The sequence below is a fragment of the Eurytemora carolleeae genome, unplaced genomic scaffold (genome assembly GCF_000591075.1).
Source record: "Eurytemora carolleeae unplaced genomic scaffold, Eaff_2.0 scaffold2052, whole genome shotgun sequence".
NCBI classification, from domain to species: Eukaryota; Metazoa; Arthropoda; class Copepoda; order Calanoida; family Temoridae; genus Eurytemora; species Eurytemora carolleeae.
This window is the reverse complement of record NW_019397937.1, coordinates 6,656-33,529: the sequence shown is the minus strand read 5'-3', so window position 1 is coordinate 33,529 and position 26,874 is coordinate 6,656. Positions and strand designations below refer to the sequence as shown.

Genomic DNA, 26,874 nt, shown 5'->3' with positions numbered 1-26,874 from the left:
GCTTCAGAAAGGTTTACATCAAAATCTTAGATTGGTAGTTTGAATGGTAAGATAGATAATGGTAGATTCAATGTATTTGTAGAGATTTGTAGGATTAGTTGCTTGAAGATAGGGGTTCTCTGTAGGACAAGCTGGAGAACTTCTCGACTTTGAACACCCTGAACACACATTAGTTTATAAAGATCCACAGATCTTACAAAGTGGATTCTTTTAAGAAAAAACTAAGTAACCTTGAGGATGACCATTCTACTGAAGTTAATAGGCTACGAAGACAGTTGGAAAATGAGGAATTTGCTAAATCAAGCCTGGAGAGGAGATTCAAATCTTTAGAGGATGAGCTGTCTAGTAAGCAGACTGAAGTTTCTGGATTAAAGAATTCTGAGCAGTAGAGCAGGACTAGAGGCAAACTATCAGAATACAACTACACAATTGGAAACTGCTAAAACAAGGATAACTGAGCTGGAGAAGACTGAGTCCCAGTCCACGGAGATGGAGAAGATGAAGGAGAAACTAAATTGGGAGGAAACTGAGAGAGGGAAACTCCATAATCTAGTCCAAGAACTCAAGGGAAATATTTGTGTGTTCTGTCGAGTGAGGCCTCTGCTCGGAGATGAAATTCAGAAGTATGGTAGTATTCAGCAACTAGTTATCAGTAATGAGAGCTCCCTGGAGCTAGTGAAGAATACTGGAGAGAAGGATGATATTGCCGAGAGGCCTTTATAAAAATATGAAGTATGAGTTTGAGTTTGACCGTGTGTTTGATCAGTCAGCTACTCTGGATTCAGTTTTCCAGGAGATCAGTCAACTTGTACAGTCAACACTTGACGGTTACAATGTGTGGAGGGAGGAGATGTAGAGGATTTAGAGCAGGCTGGTATGATCCCCAAGACGATCAAACAGATATTCGAGGTTACAGGGAGATTGAAAGAGAAAGGTTGGGAGTATACATTCCAGGCGTCCTTCTTTGAGATCTACAACGAGGAGATCAGGGACCTCCTTGCCACCAAGAAGAATCTCAAGTATGAAATCAAGATGACCGACTCCAAGGGGGCAGATATGTTCGTCACCAACCTCAAGATTGAGACTGTCACCTCGGAGTTGATGATTTACAATCTGATGAGGAGAGCTAGGAAACAAAGAGCAGTAGCAGAAACACTGTGCAATGAGAGATCATCAAGATCACATTCAATATTTATGCTCAGGATAACTGGAACTAACAGTGTGACTACTGAATCCTGCTGTGGGATCCTAAACCTGGTATATCTAGCAGGATCAGAGAGAATCAAGGAGTCTGGTAGCGAAGGCCAAAGGTTAACAGGAGCGAAGGCAATCAATAAATCACTTTCCAATCTGGGAAATGTTATTATGGCGTTAGCACAGAAGGAACCCCATGTACCGTATAGGAACTCTAAGCTGACCCACCTGCTGCAGAACTGCCTGGATGGGAACAGTAAGACCTTGATGTTTGTTAACTTGAACCCTAAGGAGAACAGCTTTAACGAAACATTTATTGTATCTGACTCGGAAATTTCTGTAAATTATGACCACGTGTGAGTTTTATGCTAAATATATAATAATCTAAGTTATTTCCAGGCATTCTTTTTATGTTACAATCACTTCTTTAATTATGGAGCATGAGCCGAAAAATCGATTTCCCAGATTTTTCAAATTTTGATTTTTTACATATATTCATTTGTTCATATATAACCAAAAAATTCACAAATTTTTGTACATTTTATGTAAGTTATATGTTGCAGCCAAAATTTTGGATCTTCAAAGTGTTTTGTGAGATAACATGAATATTATATTGAAATTTCGCAAAATGGATGTCTTGTGATTTGTTTTGATAAAAAAAGACAGATCTATTTTATTTATCTTAAATCCATCAAGGTGGGGGGGAGGGGATACTTTAAAGGTATACTATGAACATATACTAAGTCAACATTACATTATGATATTTTTTGGTCTTCATTGATTATATTTTTTCATTTAGGGGGCAGGCGAAGAACTTGTTTTGTGCCTGGATGCCGTCCACCCCCTGGGACATCCAGATTTTAATTTTCAAAGAACAAAAAGAAGCAGGAATTGTGGGTGAATTCTTTGAAAATTGACGACTCTAATGATTTTAAGCCAAATTTGAGCACTTTTTCGAAACTTCCAGAAATCTCCCCTGCAGGGAAATTTCTCTTATCCTCTGCAATCCCATCAATAACTGTAAACGAACCAAGATCTCCATTATCAACCTTTTTGTTTTATGTTTTAATAAATAGTTAAAAATATTTTTGTATTTTTATTATTGTTTTTTGTTGTTGTTGTTGTTGTGTATGACAACCTAACCTAACCTAACCCACCTAAACTTCGTCACTTTTAAAACACTTGCCTTAGAGGGCGCTTTGCGCCCATCTTCTAAATTAATTGTGAACATGTTCTCTTTCTGTACATCGTAAAACAAAACAAAAATAATTCGCGGATTTTCACAAAAAATTTCGTGGATTTTCAAAATTTTAAAAAATTTAATGACAATCGAATTTTGATGGAGACAAATATTTAAAATTTTAATCATTCATAAACCTTCCCTGGAGTCCCTAGATGTCCCACAAAAAATTTGGGCTTGATCGGTTCAGCTGTTTTGACGTTTATTGGATACAAACAGACAAACAGACAAGCCAAATTTGTATATAGAAGGTAATCCAAATGAGTTTTTGTAAAATTCGTTTAAAGTATGAGTGTTTCAAAAAGTTAGAAGTCTAAATATTTTTAAAAATTAGTTGGCTTTAGAGATTAAACAGTAAACCTTTAATAACCCTAGAAATATTTACTTTAATGCTACTTAGAGGGCTGTGGCCTGGACGTCCCCCCCTCCCTCAGACTATTTAGTATACATAGATATACAGTGAAAAAAATCAAGCCACCAAACGACAGTAAAAGTACTCTATATAATTTTGAGTTGTAAATATTTTTTACGTATTCCTACAAAGACGACATTTATCTCCACCGAATCTTGGAAATCATACAAACTAATTAGAGGACATGTCGTCTTTCTTTTTTCATTTGACACATATGACGTTGTGCGCAGTTGGTCGATTTTTCTGTTGCCATCTATTGTACTTGACAACCTATTTGATGAAAGGTAAAAGTATTTGTTCCGCCTTCAGATAGTTACATTTAAAGTGTTTTAGGTTATCATAAAAGTATCATCCTTTGTGGGTAACCCTGTATGTATATTCTAACTGTTTATATACAGTGCATGGTTTCAAGCAGTCCTCCTGTGCAACAGTTTAAATGACCTTACCCTTCCACCGGGATAAATATTTTTCAACGAAAAAAAAAATTCTTGAAGTTTTAAAAATTTAATTTGACTTTATCAATGTTAACATTTTTAAAAGTTGGTATATCTACCCTTGGGCCCTGATGCGGCCAGTTTCGCAGAATTGGATTCAGGAGCCCGTTTTTCGGCCTTGTCTCAGAGTTTGGCCCAGTTTTTATCCTTGTCTTACAACTCCGTGACTAGGATTTCCTATATCATTAAAGGAAATGTTGTCGTAATTTTGAGTGGCCCTCTATTTATAGAGTGGCTAACCCGATTCACAAAGGTACCTAAAAACTATTTCTGTAAATTAATAAGTCCGTCAAAAGTTTAAAGGGTAATGTTGAAATCGAACACGCCATTCAAAAAAATGGAGGCCCCCATGAAATTACGCCTTCAGTCCCGGAATAGAAGGTTTTTATAAAAGTATTTTAGCAGAGAGGTGAACACGAATTATCAGTAATTGATGAATCTAGATTTTTTAGAAACGGATTTCATAAGTCATCGCAATTTAGAAACTACTTTTTTCTGAATATCGTCCAATCCTGTAATTACATCTCTGGTAATTCTACAGAAACTTATGTTTGCAAATGTATTTTTTTTGCACTGATATTTGCACCAAATTTTGAATTTTGCATTGCTAAAACAAGATTTATGCGAACTTAAAGGCTACACGGATTTAAGTTTAAGTTACTTGTTAACTTTTAGGAACTAAGTAATCCTTCATACTTTATCCTTTTCTTCTACAGAGAACAGGTATAAATAGAGTGGAATTAACTATAAAAAATGTTAAATAGCCATTTTGTATACTATCTGGACACTGTATTTTTTGCAACCCTTGAAGGCTAAAAATATACCAATACCTGCTCTCTAATTCTCTGTGAGATGGGGGGGGGGGGGGGTTGGCAAATCTTACAAAACTGTCTTCTAAGCCCCGCATAAAGTGGTAAGAATCCTAAATAAAAACAATACCGTTTCAATTAAACTAAAAAATGGAAAAAATTTTAAGCAATTTATGACCATGAGAGAATAGAGACGTGAACATTCGACTATTTTTAAATTCGTTTGTTCAATCAATTAGTCTGATTTGCAATAACTATTTATAACACTGTTATTTTGGTTTGCAGTGTTATAAACTTTTTGGACAGAAATTTTCTCTTTATCGAGAACCTTCGAGATACAGAGAAAATTTATGTTAAACAACTTTATAGCACGTCGTCCCAAAACAATAGTGTTATAGGTAATTTTATGAAACGTTTGTGTACTAGTCTTATTTTAATGGCTAGTTCTTGATCGAATAATCTTTGAAACAAAGCAGAAGTCAAAATATAAAGTTGATTTCAATTTTATTTTTATTTTACTTTAAAAAAAATATTTTGAAATATCCTAATTTTTTTGGAGAAAATCCGGGAACCAATCAAAACTTTATAGCACACGTGCTACATTGTACAGCAAATTTAACTTTATAGCACGATTACTTTATATCACGTTCATTATGAAATTCACGATGAAGTGAGTAAGAATGATTAAGTACACAATAGTTTCATAAAATGAAATAAAACATTTTATTTTGAAACAAACGTGAAAAACACATTTTAGCTTTTTTCTAATTCTGTAAAATCTTACATTTTTTCTTCTGACCAATGAAAATGCTTAATTAAACGACGATGAAACTTACATTGTTTTCTGAAATATTTTGAATATTCTTGGCAAAGAGAAAACTATTCAAATCCAACCATCATTTTAAATTTCTGAACATAAAAAAATTACAAAAAAAATAGAAAAAAACTTAGCTCTATATTTCACGCCAAACTTAAGTTAAGCATTTTTGGAATTTATCGGTAAAATCCGTTGTTTTAGAACTAACATTTACTTACGTATATAGAACAACATTTAGCCTATTCCAGCAAAATGGGAAAATCGTTTCGCGAAAACTTTGCTTTTTTCGAGACCATTTCTTTTCACCAAAACTTTCACATTTTTTTATTATTCAGGTCGTAGAAAAACAAATGCTGAAATGCGAAATTTCGAAAAATCGCGTTTTCCAAGCAATTTCACATTTTTTGATACGCGAAAATTTCTCATTTTTTCTTGAAAGTATCGCAATATTTTTCCTCACGAAATGCCGTCTGGTTTCACCTCATTTTGAAAAATTTATTTTCGCGAAATAATGCGATATTTCCCGAAAAAGTTTGAGAAATACGAAAGAAAATTTGCGCGAAATTTCACTTTTTTTCGCGAAAGTTTTTGTTCGCTGGAAACCCTAATTGGACTTGATAGACACTCACTCTGAAAAAAAACAATTTTCCAAGATTTTACAATTCCAGGATAGTTGGATAGATATATAGTCACGTGAGGCCCAACAGAAAAAGTTTAGAAAATAGTGAATTGTGGCATTTTCACCAATTTTTTTAAACATTTCTAGTGTTTTGTATATTGTAAGTTTCCCCCCTTGGTCGGAGATATTGGTATTTCGATACCCACAACCATTATCCAATACTACCACAGATTCTACTGGGTGTCCCAACTCCCAATACAAATAAAAAGGGATTGAATCTTTTCTACAGAGTTTGAATTTCTAATCCATGTCGTAAACCTGAAATATTTTAAACTATGAATTCTTTCAGATCAAATATAAAAGGTTTACAGCGTCAGGTTGGAAAGATAAAGGGATTAGAAAATTTGAGTTTGTGGCGATGAATTCCTTTGAGTGAGAGGATCGTTAATATTTTTTATTGTTGATCCCTGCCAAGCCGTTCCTTCCCAACGGAAGTATGATGTACTTAGGAGAACGATAGTTTCGCCGTGAGATGTCTCACGTTATCTAATAGATAGATTATTAAGACGCACATATGGTATAAAACGTCATTTGTCGACCATTGTTGAGAAGAAACGTAATCAAGAAGTTTAAAATTTGTTTCTTTTACGTTTTTTGCTGTCCCTTTTCATTGTTTCTTTTGCAGAAATATTACAAATAAAACAATCTTTTTCCGTTAAGATGAAATACACTCGATTATAAAGAACTAACTTTTTTTATCATGACATAAGGTATTCAGTGATGATTCTTAACATTGAAAATCTCTAAAAGTTGTAACTCAATTTTTTGTTTATTGGTACACCCTATCCCTGGGAATACATGCATAATAAATCCAAATATTGTATGTTTATTGATAAACCCTGTACCTGGGAATACATGCATAATAAATCCAAACTTCTCCCACGCATATTTACCAACTACAAACTAAGAGCAAATATTTTCGCAGATTTGAAAAAATCAGAGCATAACTATCTATCTGTTGCAAAAACTGTTTAGAAAACATTTTTCACTAAAAGATGGACCTAAAACTTTAAAATCAAAAACAGAATGAGACAAATTTTATTCTTATTAAATATATTTAAGATTTAATTAATTAAAAAGTTTTAGATTATCTCAAATATTTTAATTGAATTTTACCTTTACTCCCTAATTGCAAACCTAATTTTTAATATCAAAGTTTAAGTTGAAAAAATGAAAATTATTTTACAAGATTTTAGAAAAATGAGAAATTTAAAATTTTTTAATGAACCAAACTGTGGCTAAAGAAATTGAGTCTTTGCAACAAATATATCTACAACCAAATTATGTAAACCTTAGATATTTCAAACTTTGATTGTTTGATATAACAGAAGTCATAGTTTGAAATATCTAAGGTCTACAACATTTTGTTGTTAAGATATAGGGATTTAAAAACCAGAGTTTGTGGCTCAATTCCTTTCATGACTCAATTCCTTTCATAAATAGCGAGACTTGGGTAAACCGTATAGATGTAGTTCAACCTCTTCTCTTTAGATTTAACTGGCGCCCTAAAGTGGTTAAACTATGAATGCTCGGTTCATCTGCTTCTCAATATTCATTAAATCTGGCCCCGGCCCCACAGGCAGCTGTAGTACATTTGAATTTCCGAGCTGGGTCAACCTTTCTGGTCCCAGTTTGTACTGTATCGCCCGGACATTGGGTAAATAAAGTAGACACTCAATAGGACTAGCCGGTGCAACAAGGTTGACGTGGTCAGACTTTAGGATGAATTTACTTTTACTAAAGGGTCAGAGGTGCGTGGCCCTGATGTGAAAAAGTTTATCAAAAATATTTCCTCATAGTGTCGAGAGTGTTGCTGTTCCAAGAATTGTTAATGCTGACATTTTTGTGAGAAATTTTGTTGAATTGTTTAAATATTTCCTAGTATCCATGTCTATGGAAGCATCCAGATAAAGGATTTATCAGAAGAATATCGGTTTCAAGGAATTAGAAGTTTCAGGAAGAGAACTTAGTTTCATCACAAAAATAAGATTTTAATTACATTATTAATAATATATATTATTTCAAGAAAACATTTATTTGGGATAATGCTAAATAAATCACGTCCAAAATCTATAATAAAATCAAAATTATTCTATTTTTTCATCTAATTTCAGAAGATTTTCTATCCATGGATTTTTTAAAAAGATTTTTTATTGTTGGAATTTTGTCAAAAATTTAAAATCAAGTTTTTAGATACCTCTTATAAACCTCTTTTCGACTCAGAAATCATTGGTTACCAGTACCACTTGCATCAACTTGCATAACGCGATGATATTTATTTCTAAAAGTTTTTTATTCAAGGCTTTTGCAGAAATATTTCTGGTTTTACTAAGATTTCTTTCATTATCATTTATTTGTTTTTTCAATTCCTGTAATTCTTGACATGTTTGTTCTTCAATTCCTAGGATTTTTCAATCTATTTGTTCTTTAACTCCTGTAATTCTTGATATGTTTGTTCTTTAATTTCTGGGATTCTTAAGTTGTGTATTCTTCAATTCCTAGAATTCTTGAGTTGTTTGTTTTTCAATTCCTAGAATTTTTGAGTTGTAAGATTTCTTGCATTATCATTTATTTGTTCTTCAATCCCTGTGATTTTTGATCTATTTGCTCTTCAATTCCAAAAATTCTTGAGTTGTTTATTATTCAATTTCTGGGATTCTTGAGTTGTGTGTTCTTTGATTTCTGGGATTCTTGAGTTTTGTGTTCTTCAATTTCTGGGATTCTTGAGTTGTGTGTTTTTTAATTACTGGAATTCTTGAGTTGCTTGTTCTTTAACTCCGGAAAATCTTGAGTTGCTTGTTCTTTAACTCCCCGGATTTTTCTAGTTGTTTGTTCTATATCTCCTGGTTTTGCTTGAGTTGTTTGTTCTTCGGTTGGTGAGATAACCTAATTCCTGAAATACTTGAACTTGGTATTTCCCTGCCTGAAGTTTAGTCCGGAAGTGCTCTTCTAAAACCGGAACTACGGTCTATATACATTATATATTATCTACAGGCTTACCCTACCCACAAAAGAAAGAAATTCAGAGACGATTTAGTCAAACTTTAGAGACGATTGTACATAATTTAGAGACGATTGTATATAATTTAGAGACGATTGTACATAATTTAGAGACGATTGTACATAATTTAGAGACGATTGTACATAATTTAGAGACGATTGTACATAATTTAGTCAAACTTTAGAGACGATTATACATAATTTAGTCAAGCTTTAGAGACGATTGTACATAATTTAGTCAAACTTAAGAGACGATTGTACATAATTTAGTCAAACTTTAGAGAAGAATGTACATAATTTAATTAAACTTTAGAGACGGTTGTACATAATTTAGTCAAACTTTAGAGACAATTGTACATAATTTAGTCAAGCTTTAGAGACAATTGTACATAATTTAGTCAAACTTTAGAGATGATTGTACATAATTTAGTCAAACTTTAGAGACAATTGTACATAATTTAGTCAAGCTTTAGAGACAATTATAATTTAGTCAAACTTTAGCGATGATTGTACATAATTTAGTCAAACTTTAGAGAGGATTGTACATAATTTAGTCAAACTTTAGAGATGATTGTAACATAATTTAGTCAGTTTAGTCTACGACATTGGGTTGTAAAGATGTAGGGATTAGAAAATAAGGGTTTATGGCAAAGACTCTATTCCCGTAGAAAAATTCTTTTAACGTAATTAAAATTTGTTTCTTAAGATTTTAATTAAGATCCGCTCAAATCCTTGAATATGATAAAATATGAATGTCCACGCATATTGCGTAATTCTATCAAAAAAACCTACGCCTAATTATCTCCGAGAAAAATCTTTATATTAAATAATTTATTGTACGCTTAAAAGAATTTTGCCCAATGTAAAAATATACCGTGTAAGCAAAAAAAAACGTTGGTTTTTCCTAATATTCCTTAAACCCTTCAGGAATATAAAAACACGAAAACTCTTAATGCTGTTATTTTACTGTTTTAATTGTCATAGATTTATTTAGTTAAACATGGAGTATGTATAGATTACAGAGGATACACTTATAGATTTAACACAATTTCAGATGATTTCTTGACTTTCTCTAGCAGTTGATACTGTAGGCAACAGATTTGTCCTGTTACAAGATTACCGTAAGTCATTAAGTAAAGAAACTAAATACGGTTTCAAACTCAAATTCTTTGATTTGAATAGTTTTGCTACAGTGGTAGGCTATTATGTAAATTCAATAAAGACGACTTTTTAGTAAAGTTTTATTGTTAACAAGCTTGTCTCGAGTTAAAAGTTTATAAGTAATCTAAGAGAAGATTTCTTGGCATTTATCTTGACTTCCATATTTATATGTATCCATGCTGTTTAACACCTTGATGAAAATCAAAATTGAAATCAAAAGTCGTCTTCATTGTATTAATATAATTGCCTACCGCTGCATCCAAAATTACGAAGTATAGCATTGATATTTAAAACTTATAATTCAGCTAATTTAAGTGTTTTCAGAAGGTTTAAAAGGATGTTAATAAGGTTGGAAAACGATAAATAGGAAACAATAATGTTTATGGTTGACAAAGACCGGACCATGGATAAATAAGAATAAGTGAAAATGAAAGAGTTAATGGAACAAATGAAAAGTAAATTTTCAAGTGGACTTAAGATGACCAAGAAAAGCATAAAGAAAAGTAGGGATATCTAAGATTTAATAAAACTATTATTTACTCTTTGTAGTGCCGGCGTTGCCCGTGAAATTTTAAAAACACTAAAAAAAATTGTTAGTCTATGTTACCCCCGGGATAACAAATGATTCCCTCAAAAAATGTCAGAAAATTTGGTTTATCCGGTTGAATTAAAGATTACGATATATTCCTTGTGTACAAGATCTAGAATAAGACTGGCATCCTTTAGGTTCTTCAGTCTACCAATAGCCTGCCACAGGGTCAAATCAGTCAAAATTTAATATATTGTAAAGGAATGTGTCACAATCACAATGACCATCAAACCGTTCTCTGATATATCCTTTTTTTGCTTAGCAAAAATTGAGTTTCGGGAAACTATCTACATTGTACACTCGTGTTACCCGTGCGCGTCATCATATGACCAGACAAAGATTTTAAGCATTTCATTGTTAATTAGGCCACTTGCCACTTTCAAAACGGAAAGTCATTTTGAAATGCGTCCACTGTTTTAGAAAGTTTGAAATCTAAACATTTCTATTTTAATATTTTCTGGAAGGGAGTGTGTACGAAAAATGAAAGAATGAAAGGGAGTGTGTACGAAAAATGAAAGAATGAAAGGGAGTGTGTACGAAAAATGAAAGAATGAAAGGTGAATCAGGATAAACATGCATTGACTATATGAGTACTTGATGAGTACTTGATGTCTTCCACGGCAAGGATTCTAAAATTTTATAAAAAATAGATTATCTACGTCGGCTCTGCCTAATCTCCTGCTCCCCAATACTCTGCTTCAAATGCAGGTTTAGGTGACGAATTTGTAAATGGTATTAAAAATATGTGTTACGTACTCAAACATCAGATAAAAGCAAAGCATCATAGTTTTAATCGAGTCATTGTTTTTTTTACTTTAATAAATTTTTTTGATTTCCTTTTCTCTATTACAGGATACAAAATTTTCCAGGGCCCACTGACTTCTCTCAAGTTCCTAAAAATTAAGGGTTGTCCAGGGCTCATAAATATTTTCCTTAGTGTACATAAAAACCATTCTATTCACTCATTATTTTATAAAGGGCCGCGTGATCGTAAAGTTCTTGTTCCGATTGTCTTGTCAATTGTTTGGGATTTTTTTTAGATTCAATATAACTTCCAAGATTTCAAAATTATTATTATTATGCCAAGTGTGCTTTTATCAAACTTTGCAATATCTTATCAGAAAAAATAAAAAAACGATCCAAAAACAATCGTAACAAAACGTTCGTTTTTGCATCGTTTTTCGAACGTTTTTGGTTCGTTTTTTTGCATAATTTTTCTGTCAGAGTTAAAATTTGACATAGAAAAGTAGCAAGTGTTAAGAAAAAAAATGTAAAACATTTGCTCTTCTTTCACTATGCCAAATTTAAACTCCCAAAGAAAATATTGATAAAAAACGTTCGAAAAATGAACCACCTGAGCTGGCACATCAGATAAGTAAATCTTGTTTGTTTTCTTTAAATATTAAAACAGTTGCCAAAATTGTAAATATCACGCTCTTAAATAAATAGAAATTTTTTTCAGGAAAAAGTTATAACTAAAAAACCATTTTTGGTCCCAATTATATTTACAATAATGTTTACCTGCTGACAATATTGTTTACCTACTGACAATATTGTTTACCTACTGTCAATAATGTTTACCTGCTGACAATAATGTTTACCTTCTGACAATAATGTTTACCAGCTGACAATAATGTTTACCTGCTGACAATAATGTTTACCTGCTGACAATAATGCTTACCTACTGACAATATTGTTTACCTACTGACAATATTGTTTACCTACTGTCAATAATGTTTACCTGCTGACAATAATGTCTACCTATAACTGACAATATTGTTTATCTACTGTCAATAATGTTTACCTGCTGACAATAATGTTTACCTATAACTAAATAATGTTTACCTGATGACAATATTGTTTACCTGCTGACAATATTTTTTACCTGCTGACAATAATGTTTACCTGCTGACAATATTGTTTACCTGCTGACAGGAAAGATGAGCCGATTCCTCGATGTCTAATTGATGCTGCAGGGTTTCTTGATCGTCATACAGTTTTCTACAAGAAAAACATTTATGTACGGTTTTCTACATTAATACATTTATGTACAGTTTTCTACAAGAAATGCATTTATGTACGATTTTCTACAATTGAGAAAATTGCAACATACGACTTAGACCGTAAAAAAAATCAATTTAATTTCAAACAAATCATTCAGATATTACAACCTATAGTCATAGATTATCTTTCGCCACATTTGTATATAGTTTATAGTTTATAATATTTTCTAATTAATTTGTTTTGAATTTTATTATTTCTCTTGTCGCTTCCGCAACTATCTAAAAATGCCGCGCACCACTCACATTTTTCGAAATCCGTTAAAAACGTTTTCTAAAAAAATAAAATATAAAAATATTATAAAATATAAACTTTACACAAATGTGGCGAAAGATAATCGATGACTGTAGACGGTAATATCTGAATGTTTTGTTTGACATTAAATTGATTTTTTTACGGTCTAAGTCGTATGTTGCAATTTTCTCAATTTGTATGGACGCTAAGTTATTCGGTATGAGACGTCTTTAACAATTTTCTCCTTATAGACGCAACAGATAGAAGTAAGATTAGTAGCGATCAAAAGCGCTTTTTTATCGCATTAAGCCTATAACCCCTTTCATTTTTCGCGAACACTCCCTTTAAGTCTAAAAGTCGACTTTCTATTCCAGAATCCAGAGTTTTCAGGTTCTCACTGTATAGTGTACACTTTTAATTTACAATCTTTAAGAGAATTAATTTTTTTATTTATTTTTCTTTAATAATAAATCATTATGGAGTGCCATAGTTTAATTTTCCTATTCGTTTTCCTCTTTAAAAATAAGGGCCTAAATAATAAAGCATAGTAATAACTCTCAAATAAAATTTTGGTATAATTTTCTGATATAGTCCAGAAATACTCGGTTAAAAATAAAACATGACGAACATCTTAAATATATATAATATTTTATCATATTTTCACTAAGCAGAGAAACTTTAATAGATCTCATTAAGCTAGGATTATTCCTCCGTCTACTACAGAACTCATTAAACCAGGATTATTCCTCTGTCTACTTTAGAACTCATTAAACCAGGATTATTCCTCCGTCTACTATAGAACTCACTAAACCAGGATTATTCCTCCGTCTACTATAGACCTCATTAAACCAGGATTATTCCTCTGTCTACTTTAGAACTCATTAAACCTGGATTATTCCTCCGTCTACTATAGAACTCATTAAACCAGGATTATTCCTCCGTCTACTATAGAACTCATTAAACCAGGATTATTCCTCTGTCTACTTTAGAACTCATTAAACCTGGATTATTCCTCCGTCTACTATAGAACTCATTAAACCAGGATTATTCCTCCGTCTACTATAGAACTCATCAAACCTGGATTATTCCTCCGTCTACTATAGATCTCATTAAACCAGGATTATTCCTCCGTCTACTTTAGAACTCATTGAACCAGGATTATTCCTGCGTCTACTATAGAACTCATTGAAACAGGATTATTCCTCCGTCTACTATAGAACTCATTAAAACAGGATTATTCCTCGGTCTGCTATAGAACTCATTGAACCAGGATTATTCCTCTGTCTGCTGCAGAACTCATTAAACCAGGATTATTCCTCTGTCTACTTTAGAACTCATTAAACCAGAATTATTCCTCCGTCTACTTTAGAACTCATTAAACCAGGATTATTCCTCCTTCTACTCCTTCTACTCTCCTAAATCTACTCTCCTACTCCTACTCCTACTCCTACTCCTACTCCTACTCCTACTCCTACTCCTAAGCCTACTTCTACTCCTACTCCTACTCCTACTCCTACTCCTACTCCTACTCCAACTCCTACTCCTACTCCTTTACTCCTACTCCTACTCCTACTCCTACTCCTACTCCTACTCCTACTCCTACTCCTACTCCTACTCCTACTCCTACTCCTACTCCTACTCCTACCTGATCTCGATGTTCTTGTTCTGAATAACCATTTCCATCTCCTCAACCCTCTGGTTCTGCTGCTGAAGCTGGTGTTCCTGGGAAACCAAATCAAAATTGCAATTTAAAAAAAGCATCTTTTTGGAAAAAATATTCAAATATTCTAAAATATTTCACCAAATATGTACTCCCGAGTTCCTATTATGTAACTAACTTCTTATTCATTCTATCAATAGTTTTCTGAATTTCTAGAATTGCCGTCTTGGCATCATATTTTTGTATTGACATTTCTTAATATTTCTGGAAAATATTTAAATATTTGGTCTAAAGTTGAAATTAAAACTCAAGGTTAACTTGTTTTATATAAAGAAAGTTTTTTTGTTCGAATTAAATTTTTAAATAAATATGATATCTTTTATTGCTCATTTGAAAGTTTCCTGTGCTAGACATCGCTCCATCTCCAACATTAATGCATTATTTGCCGCCCTAAGCTGGTCAACTTCAACACGTCTCATCTCTAGAACTATCCGTAAACTTTGAACTTCTTGTTCTAGACTATTTCCCGTAAAATTGACTGTTTGAATCAGCTGTTCTTCTCGATCCTGCAAATGCGCCAAATTCCGTTTTGCTGCGGTCAGCTGTTGCCGAAGTGCATTAGCGGCATCAATCAGCTGTTTCTCCTTCTCGTGCATTAAGGTCTCCAAGGATTGTAGTTTCTCTGAATGAACTCTATCCCTCTCAGCCAGCTGCCGGCCAATTCCTTCAGCTAGAAGATTTCTTTCTTCCCGGGCTGCTTCAACATCTATTCTTGCTTCCTGCAATTGGACAAATCTAATAGCAATCAAAATAATGATAACAATATCTTAATTATTAATTATTTTTCTATCAAAAGTTAACTTTTCAAACTGGAGCTAGACTGAGTTTACCTGAGATTGTTTTATAAGAACGCGGATATATTCAACCACAGACTTCCCCGATCCGAAGTTTGCGAGTTGATCTTCCAACTCCGGGTTCTCTGAATCCGTCCTGAGCTCAGAGGAGAACTGACGGAGAAGTTCTACCAGAGCTTCATGTTGTGTTTGGATGGAACTACACTTTACTCTGTGTAGGTTTAGCTCCGTATGGTTAGACTGACACGTGGTGCAGGTTTCATCTATTCCTGAAAACAATTTACTTAATGACAACCATAAAATTAATCAAGGTTCAAGGTTCAGAAAGGCTCAAAACTCTATGATTTCATTCTTCTTTGAGTTTATCATTCTATTCCTATTACATATGAATTGGGTCAGTTCTATTCCTTTTTCCTATTCTATGAGATTACCATTCTATTTATTTTATATATATGAAATTCTGTCATTTCCATTCCTGTTCCCTATTACCCGAGTTTATCATTTTATTCCTTTAACATATATTCTTGGAGTCCGTTCCGTTCCTATTCCCTCTCTTTTGAGTTTGCTGTTCTATTTCTCTTCCCTATTCTATAAGTTTGCTGACTATAGAACTCATAAAANCCTATTCTATAAGTTTGCTGTTCTATTTCTCTTCCCTATTCCATTAGTTTGCTGTTCTATTTCTCTTCCCTATTCTATGAGTTTGCTGTTCTATTTCTCTTCCCTATTCTATGAGTTTGCCGTTCTATTTCTCTTCCCTATTCTATGAGTTTATGAATATATCGGAAATGGGTAGAACGATGAATATAAGTAATGAACGTTATTTTCCTTTTTGTTTCATCCCTGGCGGTCTGCAGTATTCCCAATACAGGGTGTTTCTCAACTCTGTGGTGTGTATGGGGGGAGGGGGGGGACAAATGGTTCTTTAACGAATTCTGTAGAAACTACATAGACATTGACATAATTTATGAACATGATAGTCAAAACTGAAATATAAACGTTTCTTCTAACCCAAAAATTACATAAAGCTTTAAATCTTAAACATATAAAAAATATATTGTATATATTGTGTGTTTTCATTATAACTTAATTTTGCATGAACTATAGGTGTGTCCTATTTAGCGCTTCCATTATAGTTCATTCCACGCAGTTCCAATTTTATATCACATATATATTGTTAAAAATCCCACCATTAGACCAAATATATTACCAAGTACAATAGGTGACAACAGAGAAATGGACCAATGATACACGACGTCACAAGTGTTAAATTAACATGAAAACTAAATTTTCTCACAATAGTTGACATGTTTTCCAAGATTCAATACAAAAGTGTAAAAACAGAAAATAAAGAACACATATAATTGCACTTATTTCCCTGTAAGATAAGCACTTTATTCTAAAATTATCATTATTGTTAATAATTTTGTCAGATACAGAAGCTGAGTTGACACTTGTGACGTCAGAATACAGAGTTGTACTGAGAGTGTACAAATTCTACGTTGCCATCTATTGTACTTGACAATCCATTTGCATTGGACTATATTAATAATATAACATTGAGAATATCATTGATTATCATGCAAACATATATTGTCTGTTTTTTTCTTTAAAATTCCTCTTATTGAAGAGGTATTGAGAAAAACAAAAATATTTTGAATTTCTGATATGTAACTGGATAATTTGTTTTCTCAAACTTGAACGATATAAATAAAAACTAGAGGAGCTAAGAGGTCGTTCCAAAATATTGCATAAATTTGACCGTCTTCTTTTGTCTTAGGTGTATGCATAGTAAATTATAAGAGCACACATTGGATAATTTATTTAAACTCGGAATTATGACAAAATTTAGGTTTCTTCATTTCCATTCAAGGTTATTAATATTGCAACAAATTCGCTTCTCTTCAAGAGAATCTTAAACTTTGACTAGACCGTAAAGTTTACTAATCTAGTACGATAAGGTCAACTGAGCAGCTGACCCCATCTAATAATAAAGGTTTGAATGGGATCGGATAGAAAGGATGAAAAGGGTCGGATACTGGTTGTGGGTTTATTTCATTACAACACGCCTGTGCTGGATAAAATTAAGATTATGGGATTAAATGTAATATGTTTGCAACATTTATGAAAAGTTGTTATGCCTATTTTGACTATTTATAGCTCTAAAATGTGGTAAAAAAGAGATATTCCAATTAGCTTTTTCCAATTTTTAAATAGAGCTATGCAAATTTATTAAGAAAAAATACTCTCAAGAACTTAAAATAAAATCCACAGATTGTGACAGAGTAGACTTGGGGAGAGAAAATACTATTAAATAATGTAGAGGACAGAACAGTGACACCCCTCCCCCCCCCTCAATTTGCCCTGACTGGGACATGGCCATGTTTGCAGACCTTTTTAAAATTTAACAATTTTAGCTTCCTAAGTTCCTCTGCTAAATTAATTATACTATTTTGCAGCTTTATCTAACCTTTGAACCATATCACTGGTTGTAACTAGAGATTGGCGTGTTTGGCTTTTTTCATTCGTTCCTTCATCGTTCGTGAACTATGTCTTGAACTTCATCGTTCATTTTCTCAATGAACGATCGTTCAGTAAAATCTTCCGTTCAATAAAAACGTTCTTTCAAGTAAAATCGTTCATTTAGTAAAAAAAAAGATTTTTATTTAAAAAGTTTGTCGGAAAAAATTGGGGCTAACCCAATGGTTTTTTTTTGAAAATTTGTTCCAAAACTTATTCGTTCTGTAAAAAAAAGTTTTTATTAAACTCTTTTGAAAAATTCGTTTGTTCAGTAAAAAAAACTATTGTTTTTTTTTCTTTCGTTTTTTAAAACAACTGTTTTTTCATTTCTTTGAGCGATCCAAGTCGTTCGTCCATCGTTCGTTTTTTTCTGAACTCAAATATTTCGTTCATTAAGAAAAATGATGCCAATCTCTAGTTGTATATACAGTTGAGAATACTAATTGTAAGTATATGTATAATTTGTATATATACATACAACAAAACTAATGACTTACCAAGTAATTAATGAGAAGGGTAATTAAAGTCAGGTCTTGTATAATCATTAGTCAAGTTTAGGTTGCTAAGATAAAAAACGTATGGTTGGATATCACGCTATCCTTATATAAAAAAATTCGAATATTAAAAGTAGGGGGTACGAAAAATGTACAATAACATATTTGCGAGACGAATGATATTCATATGATTTTTTGCGAAAAAAAAATATTTCTGTGCACGAAAAACATCCGAAAATGCGCAATAGTAACAATGAAATTCCGTGTTTAGTGACCCCTACCACGATTTGTTTCTAGTGTCATCTGACCAAATCAAAATCAATGAAAATTTGGCCCATTAAAGAAATGGATATATTAAAAACCGGGTTGGATTAATTTATAATTTATATTCAAAATTGATATTTTGGCCTAAAAAAACTAAATATATTTTTTAATTCTGAATCTTACCTCCATCTTTTCTCTTCTCAGTTTTCCCATTCTCCTTCTTCTGTTTCCCTTTTTGCCGTCTTGACCTGACAAAAACAAGTTTTGTTTTTATTACATTCAATATCTATTTTACTTTCGATACACTATTTGAAATATTTTAGTTTAAGGTATTATATGAACTATAGGCTTTTAGGGTCCTTTTAATGGAAATCAGGAAACATGAAAGTTCGTGGATAGATGGATTTCTAAAAGTGTTAAAAACGACATTTTTTCGAGGCAAAATTTTTCTATTACGACTTGAAATAAACCTGCCCATGGGCCATGTGAGTTATTTGCCACGACAAATATGGGCCCAACCGTTCAGCTTTTTTTACGCTTACTGGACAACAAATTAACAGACAAGCCAGATAAAATTTAGATTGAATAAATTGATGATATTCCAAAAAACATGGGCCTCAAATTCCTCAAATTACAATGCCAAACATCTAGTTTTAAAAACTGATGATCGATAACACACACGAACTCGCGTATACGCAAACGTTATATTTGTAAACACAACCAATTTCAACCCACTGCACACTGGGCAGAACATAAAGGAAACATAAACATTCAATGTTAAAAATTGTTTACACTCAATCAACTAACGGATACTAAGCAGTGTGTTTGTGTAGGCAGTGGGGAGTAGACATTTGAGGGTTTTTTAAAATTTGAAATAAGTATTTGCGAACAAAAATTAACTAAAAAAGCATAAGTAAAATAAACCCTTACTGGATAAAATGAGTTTCATGTTATTTTTTTTTACTCCGAATGGGAATCCAAGGAACTTCAAGGAGCTCAGGAACTCAGGGAATTCAAGTAATTCAAGAAGCTCAAGGAACTCAAAGAACTCAAGGAATTCAAGGAATTCAAGGAACCAAAGAACTCAAGGAACTCAAGGAATTCAAGGAATTCAAGGCACTCACGGAATTCAAGGAACTCAAGGAACTGAAGTAACTCAAGAAATTCAAGTAATTCAAGGAATTAAAAGAACTCAAGGAATTAAAGGAACTCAAGGAATCCAAGAAATTAAAGGTATTCAAGGAACTAAAAGAAATCAAGGAACTAAAAGAAATTAAGGAACTCTAGGAACTCTAGGAACTCAAGGAACGGAAGGAATTCAAGAAATTAAAGGTATTTAAGGAACTAAAAGAACTCAAGGAACTCTTGACATTTAAGTAGTAGCTTATTTGACTCTGGTTTAAGATGAAATAAAGCCCCATTTGAATATAACTTAAACACCTGATGCACCTTGCAATAATTCTAATAGGCAAACAGTAAAAGTGTTTCTACATCGTCTACCCAGCTTTAATAACAATGCTATAGGTGAGGGGTAAAAATGCTGTAGGTGAGGGGTAAAAATGCTATAGGTGAGGGGTAAACATTCTATAAACAAATTCTGAAAGGAGAGTAAGTGCACACAGTTTTAGTAACGAAGAATATACCAGGAAATATGTAAAGCTTTAACCCTAAGTAGATTTGGGGGGGGGGGGGTATAACGTTTTGGTTTGTAAGTTTTAGATCTAAAACTTTTTTAAAAGGCCCATGAAAAATGGATACAAAACGTGTGTCACATTTGTGGAAATTTAACTATTCCTTTTTCTGTGGGTTAAACGAATGCTCATAGAAGAATAGACAATATGATAAAATGAGTAAAATATTCAACTGATGCTAATAATCTGGATTCAATCAGATCCATTTATAAACCATGTTTCTTTCTTTGTAATTTGTGTTAAGGCAATTATTCAGAAATGAAATGCTAAGAAAGGATTCAAGCTAATTGGATCCTTTATTTATCCTTATATCATGCAACCTTATGATGTAAACAATACTTCTAGCTTAGACGATTTGATCTTATAGAACATATGCATATTAAGAAATATCAAAGGTCTACAACATCATGTTGCAAAAATACATGGATTAGAAAATTTGAATTTTTGACGATTGTTCCATTCCTTTGCTAACTTTAATTTGACAGAATTCAAATCTTGTTTTTAGGAATCCTAAATCTACAGGAGTAACTCCAGGTTGCAAAATAAGGAAAGATTGCAGAAATTGTTAAACTTCGCTAATCTACTCAAAACAACTTTGCAAGGAAAATGTCTGCTAAACATTTACAGTATACAAATATATATATATTTTTTTAATATATTTTTGCTTGTTGTTGCGATTAAAGATTAATAAGTACGCACAAATTACGACCTGGAAATATGACGATTTAAATCTTTAATTTGGTCTTCTAGAGTTTATAAGATGTAAAAAATGATTTGGCAAAAAAAAACAAGTTAACAGCTGTGAGGAACTATGAATATAGTTATAGTTATAGTATTTATTTTCAAACACAAAATACAAAATAATATTGCATGATGGTTCAGCTTAAAATAAAACACAAAAGAAAATTTATTATGAGCCAATTAAAAATATATTGTTTGATAATTTTGTTTTGATCGTATTTGTTGAAACATATAGTATACATATTGAAAACTCAACTAAGAATACATTCATTGTGCATTTACAAGTAGATAATTAGTCAAAACATTTTCAGGAATGCATTCATTGAACTTATTAATACATATTGATTCAACAAAAGTAGCAATGTATTCTCGTTGACTGTAGTATACAGGGTGGCCCACAAAGGAGCAGACTTTGATAACCCTTTCTCCGATAACGACCCAAAACGCTTTAAGTTTGAGATATAAATGTCAGAATTGGTGTTTTCCAAATAGATTCTAGTACAATAGATGGCAACGTAGTGTCAACTCAGTTTTTTTCTGACAAAATTATTAATAATAGTGATAATTTTTGAACAAACTAAACACAATTTTGTTTTCTTTGGTTTCTGTTTTTACACTTTTTTATTTATTCTTTGAAAACATATCAACTAATATGAGAAAATTTCGTTTTCCTTGTTAAATTTGACACTTCTGACGTCATGAATAAATACTTAATTTCTCTGTTGCCACCTATTGTACTTGATAATCTATTTGGTATTTTCTTTTAATTATATTTATAGACGGTTTGTTAAAAATGAATAAGGGAAGGACTGAAGTGAAAATTGACTGAATATACTTCTTATAAAGTTTCATCCTATTTGTGTAACCTGATGAGAAAAATAAGGACTGAACTCAGTCCTTATTGGATAAATATTAAATATTAAAATAAAATAAAATAGAACAAAATCATTTACTTAAAAGTTATGCATTACTTACCGTGTAAATACTTCGTAACATTTAAAAAAAACTTTTTTCTGTTTTAAAAATATGTAAAAATGTTTATAATGTTTTCTTATTTATTTATCTAGAACTTTAGAAGCTTTAGATTTTAAGAGAAGAAAACAAGCATTGAACTGAGGATGGGGGGGAGTAAAGCTTATTCATGAGGGAGGAGTAAAGCTTACGGAGGGAGGGGGGAGTAAAAATTATGGAGAGGGGGGGGAGTAAAGATTATGGAGAGAGGAGGGTAAAAATTATGGATGGAGGGGGGGATGGCTGTGTTTTATACAAGCTGTTGTTCCTTTACACCGTAAAAGTTGAATTTATTCTAAATTAAGAAAATGAGTTTTAAATATTTTCTTTCCCCGACTTAGGAAATTGTTTAATCAAAGTTTGAAAAATTTTATAATTTTATAAACTGTTCTCAACCTTTCTATTCTTTGCTGATATAAACAAAATATAAACTAAATATAAAGAATTATTGAACGATTGTATTGAATCAAGAAAATATTTTATCATCAAAAGATAAAAATCATGGTTATTGACATCACATTTCATCACGAATATTAATCAAGACAAATCCTCGTATTATCCCTGTAGTATTCCTTCTGTAAGCTGTTTATTTCTAGAAATTAGTTTTTTTCTAGCGTTTACTGTATATATCTAGAAAATTACATTTTTATTGTTCCCCTCTGTAAACTTTATGTATATAAAAAAATTAAATTTTTATTGTTCCCCCCTGTATTTATCTAGAATCTGGATACGCCCTCTACCTTATTACCAATTTGCAAATCATAAAACCATCTGATTTTACAAATATGGATTATAGAATGGGTGGATTATGGAATGGATGAATTATAGGATGGATAGATTATGTATTATGGAATGGAATGGATGGATTATAGGATGGATAGATTATGGCTTATGGAATGGATAGATTATGGATTATGGAATTTGTGGATTATGGAACGGATAGATTATGGAAAGGATGGATTATGAAAAGGATGGGTTATGAAATGAATGGATTATGGAATGGATAGATTATGTAATGGATGTATCATGGAAAAGATGGAATATAAATGGATGGATTATGGAATGGGTTCGATTATGGAATGGATTGATTATGGAATTGGTGGATTATGGAATGGATAGATTATAGGATGGATGTTTTACGGAATGGATGTTTTACATACATTTCTACATATGCCTTCTGAATAAAACCAGCCCGTGATCCCCTTTTTTCATATTTGGTGTCTCCCCATAATCATGTCCGTTGACTGGCGTCTTCAAGGTCGTCTTTGATCTCAAAGGATTTATAATTATCCGATCATACTGAAATTAATATCACAATGTCTCTAGGATGTCAGGTCTACAGGGTTTAAATGTTATCGGATTTGGTCCGTCCTGCTCTGAATGACAGCTCTTTATCTTTACATATTTAAAGGATTTTCTTGAAATTTTAATTCAGATTCTTGAGATATTAATTTTGGCCGTAAGTAATAAAATATTGAGGAACCCTACTATAAAATATTTTCTTTCTATTCTTTAAAATCTTTAAAATATTTTGATTTTGATTTTGAGTAAATAAATGTTAGATTGTTGGGCGGATTTTAGTGTTTTCCTGTATTTAACATTGCATTCAACTAACTCTTTTACAATTTAAATCATTTGTTTAGCTTTTCAACTATCCAACTATTCAACTATCAAACTATCCAACTATTCAACTATCCAACTATATAACTATTCAACTATCCACCTATTCAACTATCCAACTATTCAACTATCCAACTATCTAACTATTCAACTATCCAACTATTCAACTATCCAACTATTCAACTATTCAACTATCCAACTATCCAACTATCCAACTATCCAACTATTCAACTATCCAACTATTCAACTATTCAACTATCAAACTATCCAACTATTCAACTATCCAACTATCTAACTATTCAACTATCCAACTATTCAACTATCCAACTATTCAACTATCCAACTATCCAACTATTCAACTATCCAACTATCCAACTATCAAACTATCCAACTATCCAACTATCCAACTATCCAACTATCTAACTATTCAACTATCCAACTATTCAACTATCCAACTATCCAACTATCCAACTATCCAACTATCCAACTATCCAACTATCCAACTATCCAACTATCCAACTATCCAACTATCCAACTATCCAACTATCCAACTATCCAACTATCAAACTTTCCAACTATCTGACCATCTAACCATCTAACTATCCAACTATCTAACTATTTATCTCTCCAACTATCAAACTATACAACTATCCAAATATCTAACTATCTAACTATTCAACTAACCAACTATCCAACTATTCAACTTTCTGCCCATCTCCTAACTATCCAATTATTCAACTATCGAACTATCCAACTATCTGACTATACAACTATCAAAATATCAAACTATCCAACTAACTTTCTGACCATCCATCTGACTATCTATCCATCCAACCATTATTCTACCAACCATTGATCTTCAATATGACATGACTTATAATTTTATTTTATTTATATTTTATTTATATTTTATTTGTATGTCCCAGATATATCGATATAAACTCGATCTGTTGGTCAAAAGTCATCCAAAAAATAAAGTATTTAAATATATTTACAATGAAAACCAGAACACGGTGGAGTAGGAAGACAACATTATAGCATTTCTTTGGCATATTTGATGTTTAAACATAGTAAAGTCAGGACTTGAGTCTAAAAGTCGTCTTCTTATTTCACAGGTTTCTGGTTTTCACTGTATCAAAATGTATAAAACCGAAAACAGATAAATAAAAAGTCTTCAAACGGGTTAAAAAAGGGTTCGAAAATAAACTCAAGCTGATTATAAATCAGGACATTCGAATCATCGTGAAACATGAAACATGTTTGATTACAACAAATTCTAATTTGAAGTTGCGTGTTTAGATAATTGAGAATAAAATTGACTAAAATTAACAATTAAGTAACAGTTATATATTTATATTCAATATTTATAATTGGGGTGTACGTCTAGCTGTTGTCTTGTTTGTTGGTTTGTTCGTAACTAATAAACGTCGAAACGATTAAACTAATCAGGTCGAGATAAAACTAATCGGGTCGAGATTAAACTAATCGGGTCGAGATTAAACTAATCGGGTCGAGATTAAACTAATCGGGTCGAGATTAAACTAATCGGGTCGAGATTTTTGTCGAACCTCATCTGACCCCAAAGCCTGACCCCCGGGTTATTTAAGTTAAAATAATGTTTATTCACCAAATATATGTTTGCTATTAGTAATAACTAATAATGTTACTAAGAACCTAACCAATAAAAAATTACTCTGTTGTTGGCTTGAAATTATTTGAATTACAGTCCAATAAAATTATCAGTGCGAGATAGGGGAAATCTTCTAAAGTTCCCTTATTATGATTATAAATAGTAGATGATTTTAATAAATTACGACAGTTTGCAATCAGATGCTAGGCCCTTCTAACTGCAGTGCTCGGCCTCCCTAGCCCATCTTTCCACAGCGCTCGGCGCTCATTGCAGTCAGCGGCGCCTCAGAAGGCCTAACCTAACCTTGGGAAGTTGCCGCTTGGGAAATTGCACATTTGGGAAGTTGCCGCTTGGGAAATTACACATTTGGGAAGTTGGCACTTGAGAAGTCGTCCTTTTGTACTTTCAGTGAGACCGATTCAAGTATTAATGTTGTGATATGCAGTGGTAGGCCGTTAAATCAATACAATAAAAACGACTTTCTATTTCAATTTTGATTTATATCAAGCTGTTAAACAGCATGTATACGCGTAAACAGAAGTCAAGAGAAGCTGCCAATACAAAAAGCATCTCTTTAATTACGTGTAGACTTGTAGTTCCAAAAAAAGCTTGTTAACAATCAAAACTTTAATAAAAATGTCGTCTTCATTGTTTTATATAATTGCCTCACACTTCGTAACAAATAATTCGAACAATAGAAATCAACATATAAAGTTAATGGAACCGATCAACTTATATATTTAAAGATAAATAAACAGATGAACAATAGGCAGATGTTTATGAAGTATCTACTGTACTGTGTAAAATACAATTTTTTAATGATTTCATGTTTTTAATGTGTTTTTTTTAACCTACTTGATAAGTTGAATGGACCAGTCTGCTAAAAGTAGGCCCATAGATCCCATCTTTTCTGACCTATCAAAAATTACTTTATAATAACAATAATTATTCGGTCCAGCGTTTGGCCGGCAATACGCAACATATATATGAATGTCTTGTTTTATTACATTGATAATAACAATAATATATTATGATAATAATGAAAATAATAAATAGTAATGATAATAATAAAAATAATAATAATAATAATAATAATAATGATAATAATAATAATAATTGTAATGAAAAAAACCTTCAGATGAAGTTCTTCTGTGCTCAAAATCTCACTGAATCACCGTTTAGTTAAGGAATGAAGAGTTGTAAGTGTGTTTATTATTTAATGAATAATTATTTAATTAATTAAAAAACTTGAAGGTTCACTGTGTAAATCAGCCTCCTATCTCACAAAACAACAAATGTTTTTTTTGATGATTTAGCGTGACTGCTGAAATGATGACTTCCTCTATCCGATGTACGAATTGTACAAATTGTACGGATTGTACAGAATGTACAGAAAGTACACAGATGTACACGGTTTGAGGACTCAAGTTACACTGTCTGTTGCGTGTTGCCTGCACCCAATACTCGGCCATATTCTCTGTGTTTACGCACACCCAATCCAGCGTACACCTGCATGCGTCAGACTCTTTTTAATCTTCCCGCTGGGACTCCGTGGACTGCATCAGTGCGGATTTGCGGAGATCACGTTTTTCACGCGGTTTCGTGGATTTATGCACAGTCATTCATGAAATCAAATATTCACTTTAGTCAGGAAAATTAAAGGAAATAATCGAGTATAAATTTCAAATGTCGAAAATCA

General features: G+C 32.2%; 2 protein-coding genes across 2 annotated transcripts; one reads left to right on the top strand and one right to left on the bottom strand.

Annotated features, from left to right (window-relative positions):
* Positions 1-209: 209 nt before the first annotated feature.
* LOC111716393 (carboxy-terminal kinesin 2-like) lies at positions 210-1,554 on the top strand. Its single transcript, XM_023491835.1, has 2 exons — positions 210-675; positions 844-1,554. The coding sequence occupies exons 1-2, from the start codon at positions 490-492 to the stop codon at positions 1,552-1,554; spliced, it is 897 nt and encodes a 298-aa protein (XP_023347603.1). The 5' UTR covers positions 210-489.
* Positions 1,555-9,614: 8,060 nt separating this feature from the next.
* Positions 9,615-26,634, bottom strand: LOC111716394 (early endosome antigen 1). Its single transcript, XM_023491836.1, has 10 exons — positions 26,308-26,634; positions 26,031-26,090; positions 18,666-18,730; positions 15,241-15,473; positions 14,752-15,129; positions 14,336-14,412; positions 12,321-12,396; positions 11,232-11,288; positions 10,494-10,553; positions 9,615-9,750 (listed from the first exon to the last, which is right to left on the bottom strand). Exons 2-10 carry the CDS (start codon positions 26,078-26,080, stop codon positions 9,718-9,720), a joined length of 1,029 nt encoding a protein of 342 aa, XP_023347604.1. The 5' UTR covers positions 26,081-26,090; positions 26,308-26,634; the 3' UTR covers positions 9,615-9,717.
* Positions 26,635-26,874: the final 240 nt, after the last annotated feature.